We start from the raw sequence: 20,878 nt of genomic DNA on the forward strand, positions 1-20,878 counted from the left end.
CACTGTCGGCCTTTCATGTACATCTGACTTGTCAAATCCATGACTTCAAAGGTAAAACAAGTGTACACTCCAGAGCAGGCCACCACGCTGCTTACGAGTGGTCCTCCTGGATGCAGCGACACACGTCCGCGGCTGCCAAGCTACCAGCACGGGACCAAGGAGCCACGATAGACTATCTACCCCTCAGGGAGGCTGCTGACCCCCAACCATGTGTGTCTGTCACCTGTATATATAAAACACCAGGACAAACCAACCAGAGAGGCCTCCAAGAACTGAGAAAAACAATACACACACTCAAACTTCCATCTCTTTATTCAGAGAAGATACGTCTCCAGGGGTTTAAAGAGGCTGGACACCGTTATTCCGTGTGAATAATGCAGACAGCCACTTTTAAAAACATCAACTTCCCTGTACGTGTAACACTTTTAAGAGTGAGTCCCTGTGGGTGTTCCCAGGCTGTACACAGTGGGGCCAACGTAGTGAAGGGAACACAGATCAGGCGCACGGAACACACAAAACCCTTTGCACAACCAGCGTGTAGTTAAGCAAAGCCGGGTTCCTTACTAAGCAAACATTTTTGCATAAGCTGCCTTCTCTTTGTCTTTCTGTGCCTTTATCTTTTGTTTGACTTTCAGCAGTTCTGCCTGGATAGCTGCAAAATAAATATGTAATATGAGTTATTCTCCAAACATCCAATAATTAGGGTGACAGTTACTCCCCCTCATAAACTCCTTCTAAAGTGGAACTGAGCCCTGGTAACAGAGTATTTTACTCTGCAAAAGCGATCACACAAACCATGAAGTGTTCTAGAAGACTGTCAACCAAGAGACTAATGAAGTCCGCCTTCTCCGTCTCCACAAGGGAGGACACCAAGTGTGGCCCTTGCTTCACTTCAGCAGTGAGACCAAGATGTATTCTAACATCCAGATCTAGTATCGCTATTTGTAGTTGGTTTATTTGAAAAACAAGCAAGTCAGACCATTAACTGCGTGGTGCCCGAAGCTTTCCAAGACGCTCCTACAACACACCCAGTGGCTGAAGTATTTAAGCTACGGCCGTGTGCAGCTTAAGGAATGCTGCCAAACATTAAATACTGTGTTTTCTAATGCCGCTCTTCATCCAGAATGACAGACTAGGAACCAGTCGCCAAGCGATACAGTAGAGTGAACTGTTCAGACACGTGAACATGAGTTTTCTGGGAGGGACCAGGGTGTGAGCTCTGAAGGCGGGGCCCCTGATGGGCTCAGGGCAGCGTTTCGAGGCCCGGCCGGTAGCAGGCGTCCGTGACACCTGCTCAACAAGCACCTACGCGCAAGGGGCCAGTGGGTCGTGAGGATGGGTTATTAAAGGACAACAGACTTTCACTACAGAAACTGCCCCCTTACCTTTATCTTCCGGTGCAATCTCCTGAGCCTTCTTAAGATCAGCCTGTAATTGAAAAAACATTAAAAGAAATAAAAGATGATGATTCATGACAGTGGTATTTTTGGTTTGTTTTTTTTTTTAATTAAAATTGAGGACAACATTTTACCAATGCTTCATCGTAGTCTTTTAATCCTTGCCATCCCTGGGCCCTCCGGTACAGGGCTTTGGTGTTTGATGGGTCTATTTCAAGTGCCTACAAAAAATTAGAAAATTAGTGTTTTTATCCAAATACTGAGTACTCGGCAGGTACACTATAGATTTCAGTTTACTGCCTGTCAGCTCCAAACCGACTCCACCGCTCTGGGGCCACGGAGCCAGTGGGTGGGTGTGAGGTTCTGTGGGGCGCGGGCAGGCGCGGCATGGATGTGGAGGAGGAGCCCCTCCCCCCGAGGCCCGCTGCCCCCTCCCCGGGCTCCTACTGCCCAGCCCGCGGCACAGCAGCTCCAGCCCGCAGGCGTGGTGCCCGGGGAACTCTGCCACCCAGCGAGGCACAACTGTCCCTCCAGCCCCACACCAGTGGGGAGCGTGCTCTGCTCCTGTACCGCACGTGTCTGCACAAATACAAACACACACATACACACAGAGCACCAGAGGTGGGCTTTCAGAAATACATTCTGTAGTTTGAAAACTGTTTCCAACTCCACAACAGGGAGGCGTTCACTGGTGCTCTATTTAAGGACAGAACTGCTGCCACCTTTGCAGCCGTGTCAGCCAGTGTTCCTGGATGTCCCCACGAAGACAGGTGACCTTCCTGTGTGTTGCCTTTTAACTAAAAATACCTAAATCTCTATGAGGCCCTTATCACGTGCCCTGCACCGTGCTAAACGCTTTACGTACGTCACACAGTCTTCACAGCAGCCCCAGCAGTGTCTCCACTCGCATACAAAGAAATCACAACTCTCTAAAATTAGGAAGTCTCTCAAGATCAGAAAGTAAGTGACAATGGTGTCTGAAAAAAACATGTCTGGAAAAAAAAAAAGAATCTAGAAAACTAAAAAAAAACAAAAAACAAAAAAACAAAACCACCACGTCCACTGACTGACTCCATAAGCCACCTTCTTAATCGTTCCTGGTTTTGCCTCCTAAGCCCGGCACCGAACAGGGGCTCAACCGTTAAATGAATAAATGAGCTGATACGTGTGCTTTGAGGGAAAAAGTGCCTGCAGAGCAGTTAGGTGGTACAGTGTCATATGCTAAATGAATGGCTTGACAGGAAGAGCTGAAGGTACAAAACATTTAGGGATAAAATGTTTTATGTTCTTCGAGTCTCATTAGGGCCTATGCAGTAAGACACACATGCTAATATCACATAAACTGCTTTCAGCTCAAAATAAGTCACAATCCAACTCTCAAAAAGCTGACGTCAACAGACTTACCTCCAGACAACTGTCGACTGCGCCCTGCCAGTCGGACATCTTCAGTTTACAGGCGCCGATGTTCAGCACGCAGCTTAAAGCCACGGGCTGCAGCTTGGCTGCGTCGGCCTCCTGGGTGACAGCCTTGGACGCTTCCACGTACCTGGAGGACACGGGAGCAAAAGCAGCGTGAAGCCACCGCCATGACTCACTCTGCTGCTTCCACGAGGCCACAGCTGCCGCCTCACTTCTGCACAAAAGCTCACCAGACGCTAACATTCTCCATGCCAACAATCCTTTTATTAAATACTTTCCTTTAGATTTGTTTTCTTTGTTCCAACTTCCTTTCCCAGAGTGTTCAAAGAGGCCGATTTAAGACCAACCCCCAAACCTAAAGATTATACGCTAACACTTTTCTCTTTTAAAATTCAGGTCTCCACTGTCCACTCTGCAATGTAATCAGGACTGGAGCCGAGATGCTCACTGTGGGAGGGAGCGGACGGGAGAAGTCGTGTTGATCCTGAATGTATTTTAATGTAGTTCCCAACTCTGTTTACTGAGAAGAGCCCTGAACCAGTGAGCACACCTGGCCCCAGACTTTGCTCTCTAGAGTTTACACCCCAGTAAAAGCAATCAGGGCTCCCTGGAGAAAGTAGATCTAGAAACAAGGTTAAGTGTAAGATGAGCCTAGAATGCCTCATGCCAGAAAGCAAGCGCGTGCTCACAGACGAACAGGAACACATCAAAAGGATACGGGAGAGGGGGCGTCCCCTGGACAAACGTGGGACCCTCTGAGCATCAGAAAGAATGACGGTAGTAGTATAATACGTTCAGCTAAAGAAAACCACACGTCTGTAAAAGATACCCCAAAAAGGGCGGAGGGGGCCTTTCAAACAGAAGAATGCCAGCTAGTAACTGAAGGCTAAAACTAGAAAATCACAGTTCTCCAAGCTTCAGTGTAACACCGGATTCAGCAAAGACCTTCAGCGATGCTGAAACCACCTGATGGAAGATCAGGAACCAGGCATTCACACAATCGCACAGGACCACCTCACAGAGGAGTTACTATTTACAAAAGGGAAGGTGCTTTTATAAGAGACATCCGGCTAACGCCCTTTAACCAAGTGCCAGAACTCAGAACAGGCCAGACTGCCGTGTGCCTCCAGGATGTGATATCACAGGAAATGTGCGTCCCGTTTGAGTCCTCGTGCTGAAACATTCAACCCCTAACTGAACCTGAGGAAGCAATAAACAAACGCAGACAGAATTCTATGAGGCCACTGACTTGGACGCCACAAAATGCAAATGACTGAAAACCATGTAGAGTACGGACCATTAAAAAGTTAGAAAGCTAGAGACATAAAAACCAACTGATACAATGGATTCTGGAGTTAAAAACACCACCACCACCTGGGGACATCTGAATACGGATTATGTACGAGACAATATTGTATCAATGATATTTCCAAGATGTTTTAATGCTGTTAAGGCTAAGTAGAAGAATGTCCTTGTTTCCTATGAAACATTTGCTAAAACATTAGGGAATAAAGTGTCACAGAATCTGCAACTTCCTTTCAAATGATTCTGAAAAAACAAATAGAGCAAAAGTTAAAAATTGGTGAAAGCAGGTAAAGGTACGTGAGTGTTCATGTACTGCTCTTTTTTTTTTTAATGGAGGGACTGGGGATTGAACCCAGGACATCGTCCTGCTAAGCATGTGCTCTACCACTGAGCTACACCTTCCTCACTCATGTACTATTCTTAACTTTTCTGTATTTTGAAATTTTTCAATATAAGAATCTGGAGGCAACTGAAGAAATGTAACTATTTCAATACACCGGGTTACTCTGCAAGTAATATGCCAAAAATACAAAACAAACAAGCAAAAAAAAAACTCCTGAATTTCAGTTTAAAATTCAATTTACAAGTTCTTAAAAGCAATTTGTAAAAAATATTTTATTACCTTAAAACTTTTGTGTACTTTTTAATAGCCATCTCCCAGTTCTGGGATTTGAAAAAAGTATTTCCAATGTTCTTTAAGTCTTCTGTTATCAATAAAATTTTATCTACCTGTATAAAACAAAGAACACAAATATGCTGGGTTTGAATGTGTAATGTGCTTTAATGCTAAGTTTTGTCAGTAAGACAGATTGATATAAAAAATTCAAAATTTTAGTACTAAATACTTTTAGCAATTTAAGTAACTGAAGTTTATATGAAAGTACTCACGTCTTTTAAATTGATGTCCGCATCCTCAGGGAAATCCGGATGACTGTCACTAGAACCGTCTTTTGGGAATATTCCCCAGTCATCCCCGTCCTTCAACTCCCCGCATTCTGCAATAACGCACAACTGTAAAAATAACCCTCAGTTGTAAAAGTGCATCACCACATTAACGGTGATTACAAGAAAGCTCTGGGTTTAAAAGCTCTCCGCTGCAAGGCACCAACACCGTCCGAGTCGCTCCTGAAGTGACAGGCTGACCCTAGGAGGCTCAGCTGCTCCAAGTGTAATAATGCCCTTTACACGCCTTCCAAGTAGCAGCACAGTGCGAGGGCACAAAGCGTCCTACTGCTACGCGACGGCGCAGGGCGCAGGGCAAGCTGGACATTTTATCATCCTCTGTGGAATCTCCTTCCGGTGGGGCACGTGCTTTCAGCTGACTCCTGTTTCCCTCGTACTCAAGGCAGCCTCCCACCCGTAGGTATTCGAGTCTCCAATTCCCCTCCCTCATGGCCAGTGAGGTCGAGAAGGATGGCCGTTGTGACCCCCAGACATTCAGAACACCAGGACCTCCAGGGTTACATGGTCCGGTCTAAACCCACAGGAAATTTATACAGGGCGAGGAAATAGGCCAAGAAGTTACATAACATGATCAAGGCTAACACCACAAGTTAAACGGCAGAGAGGAGACCAGGAGCCCTGCTTTCCTGTGCTCTGCGCTCTGTGCCAGCACAGACAGGCACCACACTGTGCAGACACAGGAGACTGCACTACCAAAAATCACCAAGACTGAAGCTGAAATAATACGAATCTCCTTCTGAACTGCCCTCATCTCTCCCGCTGTGGAGAACAGCTTCGAAGAAGTGGCAGGTCCAGGCTTCCACGCAAGTCACCCCAACGGGTTTCAGTCAACAATCGCTGACCCCCTCACTTACTAAGACAACGAGGGGCCGCCCCGGGACTCATTACTCACTTTGGCAGGTTTTTCCCCTTTCACTTCCACATTTTCCAGAATCCTCGCCACACCCATTCCTTTAATGACTTGGCCAAACACCACGTGTTTCCCATCCAAGTGAGGCGTTGGGACGGTCGTGATGAAGAACTGGGACCCATTGGTGTTGCAGCCGGCGTTTGCCATGCTCAGCAGGCCCTCCTTATCGTGCTGCAGAGATAAAAGCATTGAGAGCCCGGTCAGGGTAAGCCTGAACCATTCCTTACTGACCACTCACATCCAACTGCGAGACCAAACCACGGGTGTAATCTGACTTGCATAAAGTGCAACCTTTAGTTCAGAAAACAAGGGTACTTTCATCACTTCCTAAACTTTAAGGAAAGCTTATGAAATCAAATTAGACAAGAGACACAACAGTGGGGGCAGGGCTGGTCCCTGTAAACTGGCCACACTGAGAAAACGCTTGCACTCCATATTTAAGATGAAGGTGCTGCCTTGTGGAAATTTAGAGTTTTTTTTATGACAGTGCTCTTTCTTCAGAAAAGCACTGGACAGTGTTCTCACTTTAAGGCCTGCATGCATCATGACTCTTCCTTTACACATCAGTAACCTGGGAACACTGAGGACACGCGGGATGCACAGGACCTTCACAGTGACCTTCCTAACCTCCAAGGAAGCCAAGGATTACGGCTTTCATCCCAGGGGAGCACTGCTTCAGAGACGGCCCTGGAGGAGCCACCACAGACACCCTGAACCAGGTCCCACTGCACACCCACCTGTCCACAGGTTCTGTGAGACCCGGGTTCCTCCTCTCCCCACCTCACCCTTGGGCTTCCTGAACGTGTTCCGTTTTGGGCCACGCATGACCACTCACGTCAGCCTCCCAGAGAAACGCCCGCACCCCATGCCTGCATCTCCTACGGTTTCCGAGGCCGAGTCTGCAAGAAGCGCCTGTCCTTCCAGGCCCCTTTCTTTTGATCAATGTGTTCATCACCTGATCTTACTCTCATCCCTCTGGTAGCTTCCCTTTTTCCTCCCCAAAAATCTGGGGCTTTCCGCACAATATTAATTATTTCCTCAGCCTCCTCATGCCTGTGTCTTCCCTCAGTTACCTCCCTCCCTCCACTGGCACCTACACTCCACCCTCCATCCAACCAAACCTCAGCCTCCCCACAGGGCCTGGTGTGCCAGCCTAGGTACCCCTTCCTCCTCCTTCTCATCTTCTCACACCATTTGGGCCGCATCAGTCACACCTTTCTCCCAGAGCAGACACAAAAAGTCTCAATCACTTATTCCCCAGTTGTCCGTGTGTTTTAATCTTGTCTTTCTGCCAGGATTTTAAGCTCCTTACCGTGAAGACTTTTCATTCTCATAAACCCTTTGGCGCCCATGACAGCACTAAGCACGTACAGCTGCAGTCAATAAGTACTTTTAAAAGACTGACGACATTTTGTCAAATTAACCCAACTACCTTGCTCACATTCCTCACTTCCAAAGATCTCCCTTTCTGTACTTAACACGTCCATTCTTACAACCTGACTGACGCCACGTACCCTGACGGGGACGTCTTGGGACAATGACGATGAGAAGGCACAGGCACCACTAATGTCTTCAGGAGCCTGGACACCAACCAGATGCGCCAGTTCCCAAGCCCGACAGCCTGGACATTAGCGATGGTGAGGCTGCTCTTCAAATTTAACCACAAAGATGCTCAAGTTACCTTCCTTCCGATGAGAACACTTCTCCTGGAGACAAGTTTGTCACGTGGTGGCCACCAGTAAAAAACTCACTGGCCCTACTGAAGTACATAAACCTGGATCACAATGAAATAACTGTGTTCTTGCCAAATAAAGTCACTCCTGGATAAAATTTTTTCATATTAAAGATGCATATTTACAAATATGATACCTTTCACAAGACAAGGAGAATCAAAGCACACCTGAGGCACTTACCCCAATCCAACAACTCTCCCACACACACAACCTTTATTATCAGCAATAAACATGCATTTTTGTCAACTTTACCTTATAATGGAAATTTTCATCTTCAAATTTTTCACCATAAATACTTTCTCCACCTGTCCCATTCTGATTTGAGAAGTCGCCACCCTGAATCATAAATTTCTTAATAACTACAAAAGAGGAAAACAGCTATTAGAAACTACAAAATGAATGACCTCAGCAACGTTGAATAACAAGTATGTAACAATGATGAAGGCTTCCTAAAACGTGTCTCTAGTCTTGTCACTCCCGTCTCTCCCCACCCGTCCCAACAGCTCCAAACTCTCAAAACGCTTCTCCCAGTGAGTTCCAACCAGTTACTGCCTGATGCCCCTAACACTCACAGTGTGAGTTCATACGGCACCTCCCCTATGAAACTGTCAGAGACCCCAAAATCAGATCTCGTAATTTCTTGATTCTACCTCCATTTCATAATACGCATCAGAGCGATCTGTCTCTTTCAGCAAATGATTAGCTCCTTAAGTAACCACATGTGTGGCTGGGCACACGCTGGTTACTCAATGATGCCTCCTGAACAAGCCCACCACCCCCTGGAGATGTTACACTGCGATGGAAGCGCTTAGACCAAAGGCTCCCAAGAACACTGCCGCCACCACCACGTTCAGAGATTGCCTAGGACTCCCGGGTCTCAGGAACTGTCAGTGCTTTAGCAAGGCAGTGAAGAGACACGGCTGGATGGTAAAGGGAAGATACAGGCAGAGCCTGGAGGAGTTCCTGAGTTCCCTTATGCTCCCCCGGCCCCAAAAGGTCACAGGGCACATTCTTCCCCCAGCACAGAAAATGCACCATGTACAATGTACAATGTTTCTGCCCAGAAAGCCCTTTAGAGACTTAGCATTTCTTAGCAATAAAGTATTTTTAAATTAAGGTGCATACATTTTTTAAGACATAATGCTGTTGCACACAACTGACTAAAGGACAGTGTAAACGTAATTTTTTGTACACACTGGGAAACTAAAAATTTGTGTGACTCCTTTACGGCAATATTCACTTTACTGCGGTGGTCTGGAACCAAACCTGCAGGATTTCTGTGGTATGCCTATATTTTGATATTTTATTAAACACTAAAGTAAATCAACAGTTTAAATATTTTAAAATCAATGTTATTTTTTCTTAATCAAGTTTTTTTAAATTAACTACTCATATATATATAAACATGTATTTTAATTTATTTGTTTATTCATTAAATACTCATTGAGCACCTACTCAGCAACTATACTCCATGCTGAGGACAAAACTGTGAGAAGATACAGTTCCTGAACTCATGGAGCCTACAGTCTGTTGCGGGAGCCATCAAATTATCACCAAAGGCAGGATGGCACAGTGTGAAGAGCAGTGTGAAAGATCACCTTTTAATCACACCAGATGTCCAATCTTAAATCAGCTGCCGTCTTCCCAAGCGATCCTGCTCAAGAAGTAGCCATAACCTTTTGACCCCAGGCAGTCAAGCTATCCAAGCTCTGTTTATCACAGCCACACCCTGGTGAAGCGAGAGCAGTCCATCTCTCTATAAATACACCTAAGCACCCTCCCCTCGGTAATTCCACCTCTCACAGCCCAGCCTTTATGAAACTGAGCTACGGTCTCAGATGTCAGAGCATCCTCTTGGAAACTAACAGTCATTTTTTAACTCTCACCCCCTACTCAGTGTTTTCTTCTGTAACTCCTACAGAACAGGATTCATTTATCGCTGGAAGAATCAGATTCAGAAAATGTACACATACTTCGATGGAAAGGGCATCCTTTGAAATGCAGAGGTTTCCCAGTGGTGGGGCCAATGCCTTTTTCTCCTGTACACAACGCACGAAAATTTTCTGCAGTTTTGGGTACAATATCTGCAAACAATTCTAAGACAATTCGACCAACTGAAAAAAAAAATGAAATTGCATTAGTATACAAAACAACCAAATAGGCAAATGATAAAAGGAGAGTTGGTAAAATTATGGTGACAGAAATATCAAGTTCTCTTTTTTGGTCATTTTTCTAGTATTCAAATTTGGTTTGCCTCACATTAAGCACCACCTATCTAGATGAATTGTAGCAATTATCTTACTACAAAGGATCGTAAGTACAGTACCCATAAGATTAACCCCATATAAGGACACCGCTTAACTACAAATGGCTTTGAGTAATTTCTCCGACATGTGCTCACAACTTACAATCACGAAGTAACCAACAGGAGAAAATGAATATCCTTTGGGTGGTCAGGCTGGCCAAGTTTCAGGTATAACTATAGCCTCTGTGCTCTGTGGAATCTGCCTAGTGCTGTCCCTGAAGCAAAAGCTGAAAAAGTTTCCCTTCTAGCTAGACTAACTCCTAAAGCAGCTAGAAATAAACTCAGCATTAAATTTCAAAACGAACTAAATGTACACATAAGTCTGTGTGCGTGTGTGTGTCCATAACCACCCCCGGGTCCCTGAATCCGGGTGTGTCCGTCTGCACACGCACTCACTCTGCCTGGCCGGCAATTACAACGTGTTGCAGAACCGGGGCACTCGGCGGCAAAGCAATGCGCTGATTCACGAGACCTCGGGAGCTTCGGGGCCGCTGCGGTAGCCTAGGCAACCAGCCTGCCACACTGCTCTCACTCTCCCCAACGCCAAAACTGAGAACGCTCCCAGTATGACTGCGCCTCTCAGTTAAGAATTACTAATAAGAAAAAATAATAATAAGCAAAGGTTGCTTTAGTTTATAAGTAACATGGCAAATGCAGATATACGGCGCGTGGCAAATCAGCGCGTGAAGGGAGCCCACCAGACGCATAACCTGGGGTTTTTCCGAACATCCCCTGAACACAAAGTCCTCTGATTTCATGCCCATGTGACGGTGCTGGGCTGCGGGGAGATGCGAGCAAATAAGGAGACAAACCCAAAGGCCGCCACCATCCCCGGACAGAAATTTCCAGAAACTTGTGCGCACCCGGCGGCACTGGTTCAAGAGCGCAGGCTCGAGCCTGCCGCGGACGCCTGGAGTGTTCCAGAATCCGGCGTGGGTAGCCGTCCCCGCGCCTCAGGGCTGACCCCGGCCCGAGCCGCACCCCGGCCTCGGGGGACCCGACCCTTCCCGGGGCGCCCCGCCTCCTCACCTCGCTCCCCTCCGACGTCCACGTCCAAGAAGACGCGGGGGTTACTGGGGTTGGAGGGCTTGGCCTGGGGGGAAGGGTGCGACATTGTGACCTGCAAAAGCGCTTGAGAGCGGCTCGCACCACCGCGTGGCCGCCGGGCAGCTTGAACCCCAGGAAAACCCGCTCCGCAGAGAAAGGCGGCGCTGACGAGCCGCTTCCGGCGCGGGGTCCTGGAGCTGCGGCTCGAGTTCCGGCGCCGCCGCCCGACTTCCGGCGCCGCCACCCGACTTCCGGCGCCGCTGCCCGCTGCGTCCCCAGCCCTCGAGCAGCTGGCGCACGGCTTGGCGTTACCTTCTCTGTCCCTGGGTTTCCCGCTTTCTCACCCCTTCACGTTGCAGCCCCGGTCCCTTTTATTATTTTCGCCCGCGTCCCGTCGCTCTTCCTGCCGTCGTGGTGTGAGAGAGCTTGCCAGGCGCCATCCCCGTTCCGGCCTCAGCTCCGCTCGCGCCTGGGGCTGCGTCTCCGAAACCCCGTTCTTCTGGAAAATAGGAATAAAAGTGCCCACCTGGGAGGGTCGTCGTGACGGTAAAGGCGCCAGTCGGCTTGCAGGTGCCGGCACAGCCCGGTGGCGGCTCGCCCGCCGTCGTGCAGTTGTAGTTTGATCCTCCGCCAACAGCGGGAGTGAGTGCGGAGGGTCCAGACGAGGGCAGCTGGTTCCCGGGGAGCCTGCGTCCTCTCCGCGCACTTCCCCTCGGAGGCTCGTGCACACGCTTCCCCTTCTCTGCGAGGACGCAGTCGCCCCCTTGATAAAGCCTCATTCTGGACAAGAGTGGTTTGTTCTTTAGCGCTTTGCAGTATTGTAATTAACTTAGTGATATGATCAGTCTCCTCCCATTAGCGTTAAACTCCACGAGGACAGGAATTTCTTTTGTTTTCATTTCTCTGTCCCCAGCACTTCTGACAGTGTCAGGAGAATGTTTAGAGAAACTCTTAACCACAGGTTTCACTTCCATGTGTCTTTACTTACAATATTGGAAGGTTTGCTGTATCAGCTCCCGACAGGCTGATCTTTTCAAATTCCAGCACATTGAAATTCATGTAAAATGTTTATTTTTTGTGAGTTGATGACCTTCAGTTCCATGGTGTTTATCCGCTGTGGTTCCCTGAAGGTCCAGAACAGCTCAGCACAGAACCTTTGGGTCCCTTGATAAGTAACAGAGTCAAAATAAGTTGTTCTCATGCGTAATTGAATCACTATGCTGTAAATCAGAAATTTAACACTACCTTGTAAACCAACTATACTTCAATAAAAAGAAGAAAATTGTTCTCTTACTTACTCCAGTCTCATTTCCAGGCTGCAAACTGGTCACTTAGACTTTGTCTCACAAATATCAAGTGATAAGTAAAAATTAAATTTTTATTCTGATCTTCTAGCTTAAACTCACCTTTTAGCTTATTCCAAGAATGGTCACTTAGACACCGTAACTTCTTAACTGTTTTTATCATGATGAATAGCATGGTTAACTAGGCAGCGTAGCTACACTTTTCTTGGCCATCAGACTTTTGGGGTTCAAATTCGGTCTTATAGGTACTTGGGACTTTGGGCAAGTTACTTTGTCTCTCTGTCCTCAGTTCCCTCATCTGTAAGTTAAGATAATAATATATATCTTTTAAGGTTTTTATGGGGACTACATGATTAGGTATTTTTAGTATCTGACACACAGTTCTCAAAGTGCAAGAAATTATTATTAACCATAAATAGTAATAGTTTATTATAATATGTACTAATAGCAACATATTTCAAAATGATAGTTAAGACTGCAGAGGTACTTGGAGGACACCTCTGAATTCTCAGAAAGTATAACATGATTATCTCTGTTACACAGTTTCCTGGGTGTAAAAGACTAATCCATGTGTTACTCTCACCTATCTAGACTTTTCACAGGAAAGTCACAGCTTTATATAAACTGTCATCTTCCTAGAACCAACCATATAACAGAATCATACCTTTGGAAACCTCTCCAGAACCAAACTCTAGTGCGAAGGTAAATCCTCATAGATGACAAACTGTCTCATTGTCACTCTGCTTACTTAAGACAGGGCTTCTGAGTTCTGAAGTTCTGAGTTCTGAAGCCTCTGTGTAGCCAGGAACAGAGCCAGAACTATGCACTATTTCTTAAGGCTAAGGACACAATTTCATCTGGATGGAGGGAGAATTTGCTCTAAGAGCCCTATGATTATTGTTTCCATCTCTTCCTACTAAATGTGGCAGGATAATATTAACAGATACGTCCGCCAACCAGCATTCTCCTCTCAGTGTTTCTGTGCTTCGCTGGACCCCAAACAAGCAGCTAGGGATTCAGTGCTAGTTGCTTTAAGGAAACAATGTGACAACAAAGAAAGAGTAAAAAGAAAAAGTCCTTCCTGCCTGGCTTTGCGGTCGCCAAAGGCTTGGCTCTGCAGGAACCAAAAAGACGCCTGGCAAATAATAGCAAGAGATTTGAATAAAACATCTTTTGTAAGAGGACGGCTTTCTACTTGCAGGAGACATTAGAACTCAAGCAAACAAACCCATCTGCTATGTCGGGAGTGAAGAGGTTGTGGGTGGTGGAGATAGGAGAGGAGGAGAAGAAGGTGGATCGACTTCCACTGTCGCAGAAATGGGGAGTCCGAACCGTGTTCCCCGGTCACATGCATGCAGACAAGCAAACCTCCGTGGAGCTGCTGGTGAGCTCTGAGAACAGAAGGAAAGTGCCCAGACTCCTGAGTACAGCCCAGGCGGGCAGCGGGCCCTAGAGAGAGAATGTGGACTCGTGGTGGGAGTAGGTAGGTCCAGGGTTGGGGAGACAGTCTCCCAGAGATTTCCTATGCCCGGACTTGGAGTGAGAGCAAAACAGTATCCCTGTACATCCAAGTGTGCCGTGGAAGAGGAAAGACTGGCGGCCTCCACACCTAAATAGGAGCTTGCAGAAGGGGTCTCTGAACTCAGTGGAGCTTGATGACTGAGTTAGGATGTCAGGTTCCTCACTGGATGCCTACGTACAGAGATGACATTAGGAACCAGAGGCTCCCAACTTGCCACCAAAAAGTAGACATTCTCAGATTTAGGTCCACCCCAGCTGGGAAAAGGTGGGATACCAGAAATTGGCAAAGAGTATGGTATTACCAATCCTTTGGAATAGGCCATTCAAAATCGAACTGAAGATGAGTTACAGAAAAATGAACTTGCGTTTCATCCACACCTGAGCTGACACCCACACATGGGCACAGGCTGTGGATGACTGAGATCCTCACTAGGACCCAGAGAATTCTGAAGGAAAACCCAAGCGCCTTGTCAAAGGTAAGAAATCAGGAAGGACACCAGAATTTGGGGAGAAAGATTCAGGATCCTATGTTTAACACAGTTAGACTCTGATCGCAAAATTGGAAATCCGAGGGGGGCCAACATAGAAGTCCTTAAGGAGACAACGTTATTCTACTCCCAAAGGGATCACTTGGTGTCAGTGAGTGGGAGACAGCCCTAACTAAGGCCCCCCACTCTGAATCATAGAGAAATGCTGCTTCCACTACAAGATCAGTGACCACAGACAGAATGGAAGAGGTGCTCTCAGGCCCTGCCTGCTAAATGGGTGACTCTCCAAGGCTGCTGACTGTAGGTGTTCTGAGCTGGAACACTAAGCCAACAGAAGACAGCAGATGCCACCAGGGCACTGCGAAGTCTCTGCCACCAGCAGAAATCATCCCACAGACAGAAATGGTGTGGAGGGCTCTCCCTGGGGACTCCCAGGAGGACAAGATTCTTCTCCCAGGAGCGGGACGCGATATGACAAAAAACAGATGTTGATATCAGTTCACAGTAACCCCAGTGAGGAGGGTTTGTGTCTGTTCCTTTTCTGAGGAGCCATAAGATTAACTTAACTGTTTTCAGTTGCAAAATTTATATTTACCTGCTGAACCAAAATCAGTGATACACTGATTTGAACCAATAAGACCACTGTTCAAGTCCTTAGTATTCCTTTTCTCCAAAGGAAAAAAATTCACATTATTCCAAAAGGACTTCCTCAAAATGGATTTTTTGACTATCACAAACAAAAATAATCATAAAGAGCACCTACTGCCCATTGCTGTGTGCCAGCTTCTGTGCAAAGGGCTTTACATACTTTTAAAAATGACTTTCTTAAATTGAAGAATAGTTGATTTCCAATGCTGTGTTACTTTCTGGTGTACAGCACAGTGATTCAGTTACATATATATATTCTTTTTCATTATAGGCTATTCAAGGTATTGAATATAGTTTCCTGTGCTACACAGTAGCGCCTTTTTTTTTAAATCTATTTTATATACAGTAGTGTGTGTCTGCTAACCCCAAACTCCTAATTTATCCCTCCCCGGCCAGTGTTTTACATACTTAATGTTATTTAATCCTCAAAATAATTGTGTCATTGGTGATCTTAACATCCTATTTTATTTATCAGATAAATAAGTGCTAGTGAGGTTAAGAAAGTTGCCTCATGTGATTCCAAAGCCAACTCACTATGTACTAGAAAGATAGAACCTGACAACCTGGAAGGTTTGAATATTGTGTTAAGATGGTCACATTGCCCAAGGCAATCTATACATTTAATGTGATCCCGATCAGATTACCAAAGACATTTTTCACAGAATTAGAACAAATAATCCTAAAATTTATATGGAATCGCAAAAGACCCAGAATTGCCAAAGCATTACTGAAGAAAAAGAAAGAAGCTGGAGGAATAACCCTCCCAGACTTCAGACAGTACTACAGAGCTACAGTAGCCAACACAGCGTGGTATTGGGACAGAAACACACATATGGATTAATGCAATAGAAAAGGAGCCCAGAAATAAACCCAGAGACCTATGATCAATTAATCTTCGACAAAGAAGGCAAGAATATACAATGGAGAAAAGAAAGTCTGTTTAGCAAGTAGTGTTGGGAAAACTGGAGAGCAGCATGTAAATCAATGAAGTTAGAACACTCCCTCACACTGTACATGAAAATAAATTCAAAATGGCTTAAAGACTTAAATATAAGACAAGATACAATAAACCTCTTAGAAGAAAACATAGGCAAAACATTCTCTGACATAAATCTTAGCAATATTCTCTTAGGGCAATCTTCCCAGGAAACAGGAATGAGAGCAAAAATAAACAAGTGGGACCTAATTAAACTTACAAGCTTTTGCACAGCAAAGGAAACCATAAGCAAAACAAAACAACAACCTACGGGATGGGAGAAAATATTTGCAAATGATGATACTGACAAAGGCTTAATTTCCAGAATATATAAACAGCTCATGCAACTTAATAACAAAACAAACAAACAAACAAACAAACAACCCACTCCAAAAATGAGCAGAAGACCTACACAGTCTCCAATGAAGACATACAAATGGCCAATAGATGTGAAAAAAATGTTCAATATCGCTGATTATCAGAGAAATGCAAATCAAAACTACAATGAAGTATCACCTCACACCAGTCAGAATGGCCATCATTCATAAGTCCATGAATGATAAATGCTGGAAAGGGTGTGGGGAAAATAGAACCCTCCTACACTGTTGGTGGGAATATAGTTTGATGCAGCCATTATGGAAAATACTTTGGAGAGTCCTCAAAAAACTAAAAATGGACTTACCGTATTACCCAGTAATCCCACCCCTGGTTATATATCCAGAAGGAACTCTAATTTGAAAAGACACACGCACCCCAACATTCATAGCAGTATTATTTATAATAGCCAAGACATGGAAACAACCTAAAGGTCCATCAACAGATGACTGGATAAAGAAGCAGTGGTATATATATATATATATATATATATATATACACAATGGAATACTACTCAGCCATAAAAAAGAATAAAATAATGCCATTTGCAGCAATATGGATGGACTTAGAGATCGTCATTCTAAGTGATGTAAGCCAGAAAGAGAAAGAAAAATACCGTATGATATCATTCATATGTGCAATCTTAAAAAAAAAAGAAAGACAAGAAAAAAGGACACTATGAACTCATCTACAAAACAGAAACAGACTCACTGATATAGTAAACAATATTGTGGTTACCAGGGAAAGTGGGTGGGAAGGGGTAAATTTGGGAGTTTGAGATTTACAAATGTTAGCCACTATATATAAAAATAGATTTTAAAAAAAGTTTCCTCTGTATAGCACAGGGAAGTATGTTCAATATCTTGCAATAACCTTTAATGAGAAAGAATATGAAAACAAATATATGTATGTATATGCATGACTGGGACATTGTGCTGCACACCAGAAACTGACACATCTAATAAAAGTGAGAAACCAAAATGCACAGTTATTGAGGAAAAAGCTAGTGTAGCCTGATGGTCTAAACACATGAAAGCCAAGTAGAAGAAGAATTCTCCATTTATTCACAATTCAGCCCAATTTGCTCAAAACTCAGAACTATAAGCAAAATTCGACCATAAATAAAAATTCTAGAATATGTTCAGTATTTCCAATCCTTCTTCAAAATCTAATAATGTTTGAGAGAAGCTTAAGTGATACCTGTTATCTCCATAAAGCTCTCAATTGCTCAAGACTAACACCTAAGAAATTTTCATTTGTATCTGGAAAACTATTCCTTCTAGTCACGTTCTTTGCAGAAGTAGATTTTTTTAAATTAGCAGATACTCTAATACCTTTCTGAGAAGTGTGAATGATTACAGACCCAGATGGTGGGACCTCATGAGTTAAACAAAATGCCTTTACAATTTATAAGAAGACAAATTGTATTGTTTAAAATTATATATGTATTATAAAATCATTTATGTATTATAAATTATTTAAAATTAGTCCTGTATTATAAAATTTGTAGTGTTTAAAATTTTAAACAGCGGATTTTTAAAATTCTCTGGGTATCTTTATTTTAGTGGAAGATAATCAGTTACCATTAAGCTGAAATTTTAAATAAGCACTAATACATGTTGCATGCTTACGTAGCATGAGGGTTTTATATACTTTATATTGATTTATTGTTAAAAAATAAGATACATATTCACAGCGTATAATCAAAAGATGAAAAGAATATATAGCAGAAAATTTTCTGGCCACTCAGGAAATTCTTAGAAAATTTACACCAGGAAATTCGAGCCTTACAGGGCTACCATTTTCTTGAGTGTTTCTCTTGAGCATTTCTGTGATTACACCAACAAATATATCTAGATATGTATTTATATAATATATTACACGTTATAAATATATATTACATACTTTCCATTCCCTGTTTTGACACAGTGTTCCAACTTTGCTCCTGCTGATTAGCATTGTCTCTTGGTATCCCATTCAACAACATAAATATTTCCTTGTTTTTTATTACAGCGTGGTATTTGATTGCATGTGTCCATCAGGACAACCCCTTCTAGATGGAAATTTAGGTTTTTTTCCCCACTCTACTCTTACTATAACAGTCCTGCAAGAAATATCGGGAAGGGGGAGTAAGTGTAGCTCATCATGCACGAGGTCCTGGGTTCAATCCCCACTATCTCCATTCATTCATTAATTAAACCTAATCACTGCCACAAAAGGAATATCTGCATACAGTTATCAGTTTGTTCATTTCTAAGTACATCTGTTCCATAAATTCCAGCCAGAGGAATTGCTGGTCAGAGGTACGTGCATGCATTTGACAGGTATTGCCAGGCTGCTTTCTGTGGTGGTTATATCCACTGACACCCCGCACCGAGCAGCGTAGGAGAGTTTCTGTCTCCACCAGACCCTCAGCACCAAACGTATTATTAAGCTTTTTGATCTTTGCCAGTCAGATAGGAAGAAAGCACCTTACTTGTGCTTTAGATGGGTTTTCTTGTTAATCCCCATAACAGTAAGTCCTGTTTTATATATGAGGAAATCAAGGTTTACAGAAGTTGGGTTACTTGCTCCAAGTTACTTAGATTGGGGGTGGGTATAGCTCAGTGGTAGAGCACGTATTTAGCACACACAAAGTCCTGGGTTCAATCCCTGGTACCTATATTTAATAAATAAATAAACTTAATGATCCCCCCAAAAAATACAAAAAAAGAAAAGAAAACAAAAAGTTACTCAGATAAAATGTTTGAAGAATCAATATTAAACTCACTCTCATCTGCGTCTTGAACAAAACTCCTAACCATTATATCATACAGTATTTCCATTAAGGAACACAGCCAAATAGCCTTGAAACTAATGACATTTCTCATAATTATTTTTGATGACTCAGAACTTAATTCCAAAGCTACAGCAGGATTTTGCAGCATCTTAGTGTCAGCATTATTAATATAATTATCACTGAACAATGGACATGTGTCCTAGTTTAAAAAGCATCCTTGTAGACAGATGCCAGTAGACCAATTTAATGGTGTCTTATGATGTCACCAATGCTGAAAAATTTCATCTCATCCCCCAGAATGTCAGCTCTCCTAATCCACACCCAGTGTCCTGGTTTCACAGCTAGTTGAGCATTGAGGGATGAACTTAATTGAAATGAAACCTCATTAGGTCTCGAATGCTGGTATCACGAGAACACGCTGGAAATCTAAAAGGCAGCACGAGGATTCCCAGCACCTTCCCTCCCCACAGTTCACTGTGGTTTGTCAAAGTCAAGTGCAGGTCTTCCTCGCAGTCTGATGGGATAAGTCTGCAAAACAAACAACCCAAACGCACATGACTGTTCCCTGCCACCTTCGGACACCATTGGAGAGACTGTGCGTGGGATGGAGGAGCTGACTGTGTGAGAATCATGTGCTCCAGCGCTCCACGCTGCAGTTTGGAGACGTTGCATGTGCCTGTACTGGGGTGGGCTTTCTGCCTGTTTCAGGTTTGACTTGTTCGCAGCTCTTCATGGCATGTGTGAGGTCTCTGCCTGCCAGGAGAGATTCCACAAAGAGAAAACACTGCTGCCTCGACCTCAGTCCACAAGCATGAAAGTCTGCCCCAGAATCTCCTGATTTCCCCATTTCTTTCCCCTTCTCCATTTCACGTCAATGGAGAAGACATGGAAAATCCAAAAAACAGGGTGGGGACCAACAGAGTGCCATCTGAAAAAACAAAAAAGTTGGACATATATCTCACCTCCTGCGCCAAAATGAATTACAGATGGATATAAGATTTAAGTGTAAAAGAAAAAAATTGTGATAAAAACGTTATCTCAGATGAGAGAGGATGTTATGGTGTGATACAAAACTCAGAACCCCTAAAAGAAAATACGAATGAAATAGACTTCCAATTTTTAAAAAATTCGGCATAGAAAAACCCACCACAAATAAGGTCAAAGACCAATGACAAACTGGGAAAATTTTTATTCCAATTCATATCAAAGTCCAAGTACTCATTTCTATTGTGGACAAAGAGCATCGACAAATAAATGAGAAAAAAACCCAACATCCTTAGAAAAGTGGACAGAAAATATGAGCTTAAGAGTTTTCGGAAATGGAAATACAAGTGGCTCTTAAACTGATGCTCAAACTCTTACACAAGAAAAGAAATGCATGTTAAAGTACACCATGACTGTCAAAAATTCAAATGTTGTTAAGTTTAATTTGGCCAGGCTACAAGGGAATCGTGTAAGTGCCTATGTGATGAGTGAAAGTAACTGGGTCTTATTTTCATATTTATCACAACACAAATGCTGATGCTCTTGGACCTGTCAGTCCTACGTCTAGGGACTGTAATTCTATAGAGGGAAGTCAGGAAAGGACTTGACGGAAAGGCAGAGCCTGAAGGTGGTGAGGGAGGGAGCAGTCTGATTTGGTGGGAAGGGTGAGAACATCACAGGCATAGCACCAAATACTAAGGGGCCTGGAGAGAGGACAAGGCTT

General features: G+C 44.0%; 1 protein-coding gene across 2 annotated transcripts; it reads right to left on the reverse strand.

Moving 5' to 3' along the window:
- Nucleotides 1-294: 294 nt before the first annotated feature.
- Nucleotides 295-13,103, reverse strand: PPID (peptidylprolyl isomerase D). Of its 2 annotated transcripts, XM_072974935.1 has the most exons (11): nt 13,048-13,103; nt 11,606-12,243; nt 9,701-9,841; nt 7,980-8,086; nt 5,977-6,165; nt 5,010-5,132; nt 4,744-4,850; nt 2,802-2,943; nt 1,532-1,618; nt 1,386-1,428; nt 295-652 (listed from the first exon to the last, which is right to left on the reverse strand). In XM_072974935.1, the coding sequence occupies exons 2-11, from the start codon at nt 11,856-11,858 to the stop codon at nt 564-566; spliced, it is 1,281 nt and encodes a 426-aa protein (XP_072831036.1). In that variant the 5' UTR covers nt 11,859-12,243; nt 13,048-13,103; the 3' UTR covers nt 295-563. The 2 variants fall into 2 exon arrangements, with proteins under 2 accessions (XP_072831036.1, XP_006213657.1); XM_006213595.4 differs by lacking the exons at nt 11,606-12,243; nt 13,048-13,103 and adding an exon at nt 11,062-11,265.
- Between the last annotated feature and the right edge of the window lie 7,775 nt (nt 13,104-20,878).

Source organism: Vicugna pacos, chromosome 2 (assembly GCF_048564905.1).
Source record: "Vicugna pacos chromosome 2, VicPac4, whole genome shotgun sequence".
Classification (NCBI taxonomy): domain Eukaryota; kingdom Metazoa; phylum Chordata; class Mammalia; order Artiodactyla; family Camelidae; genus Vicugna; species Vicugna pacos.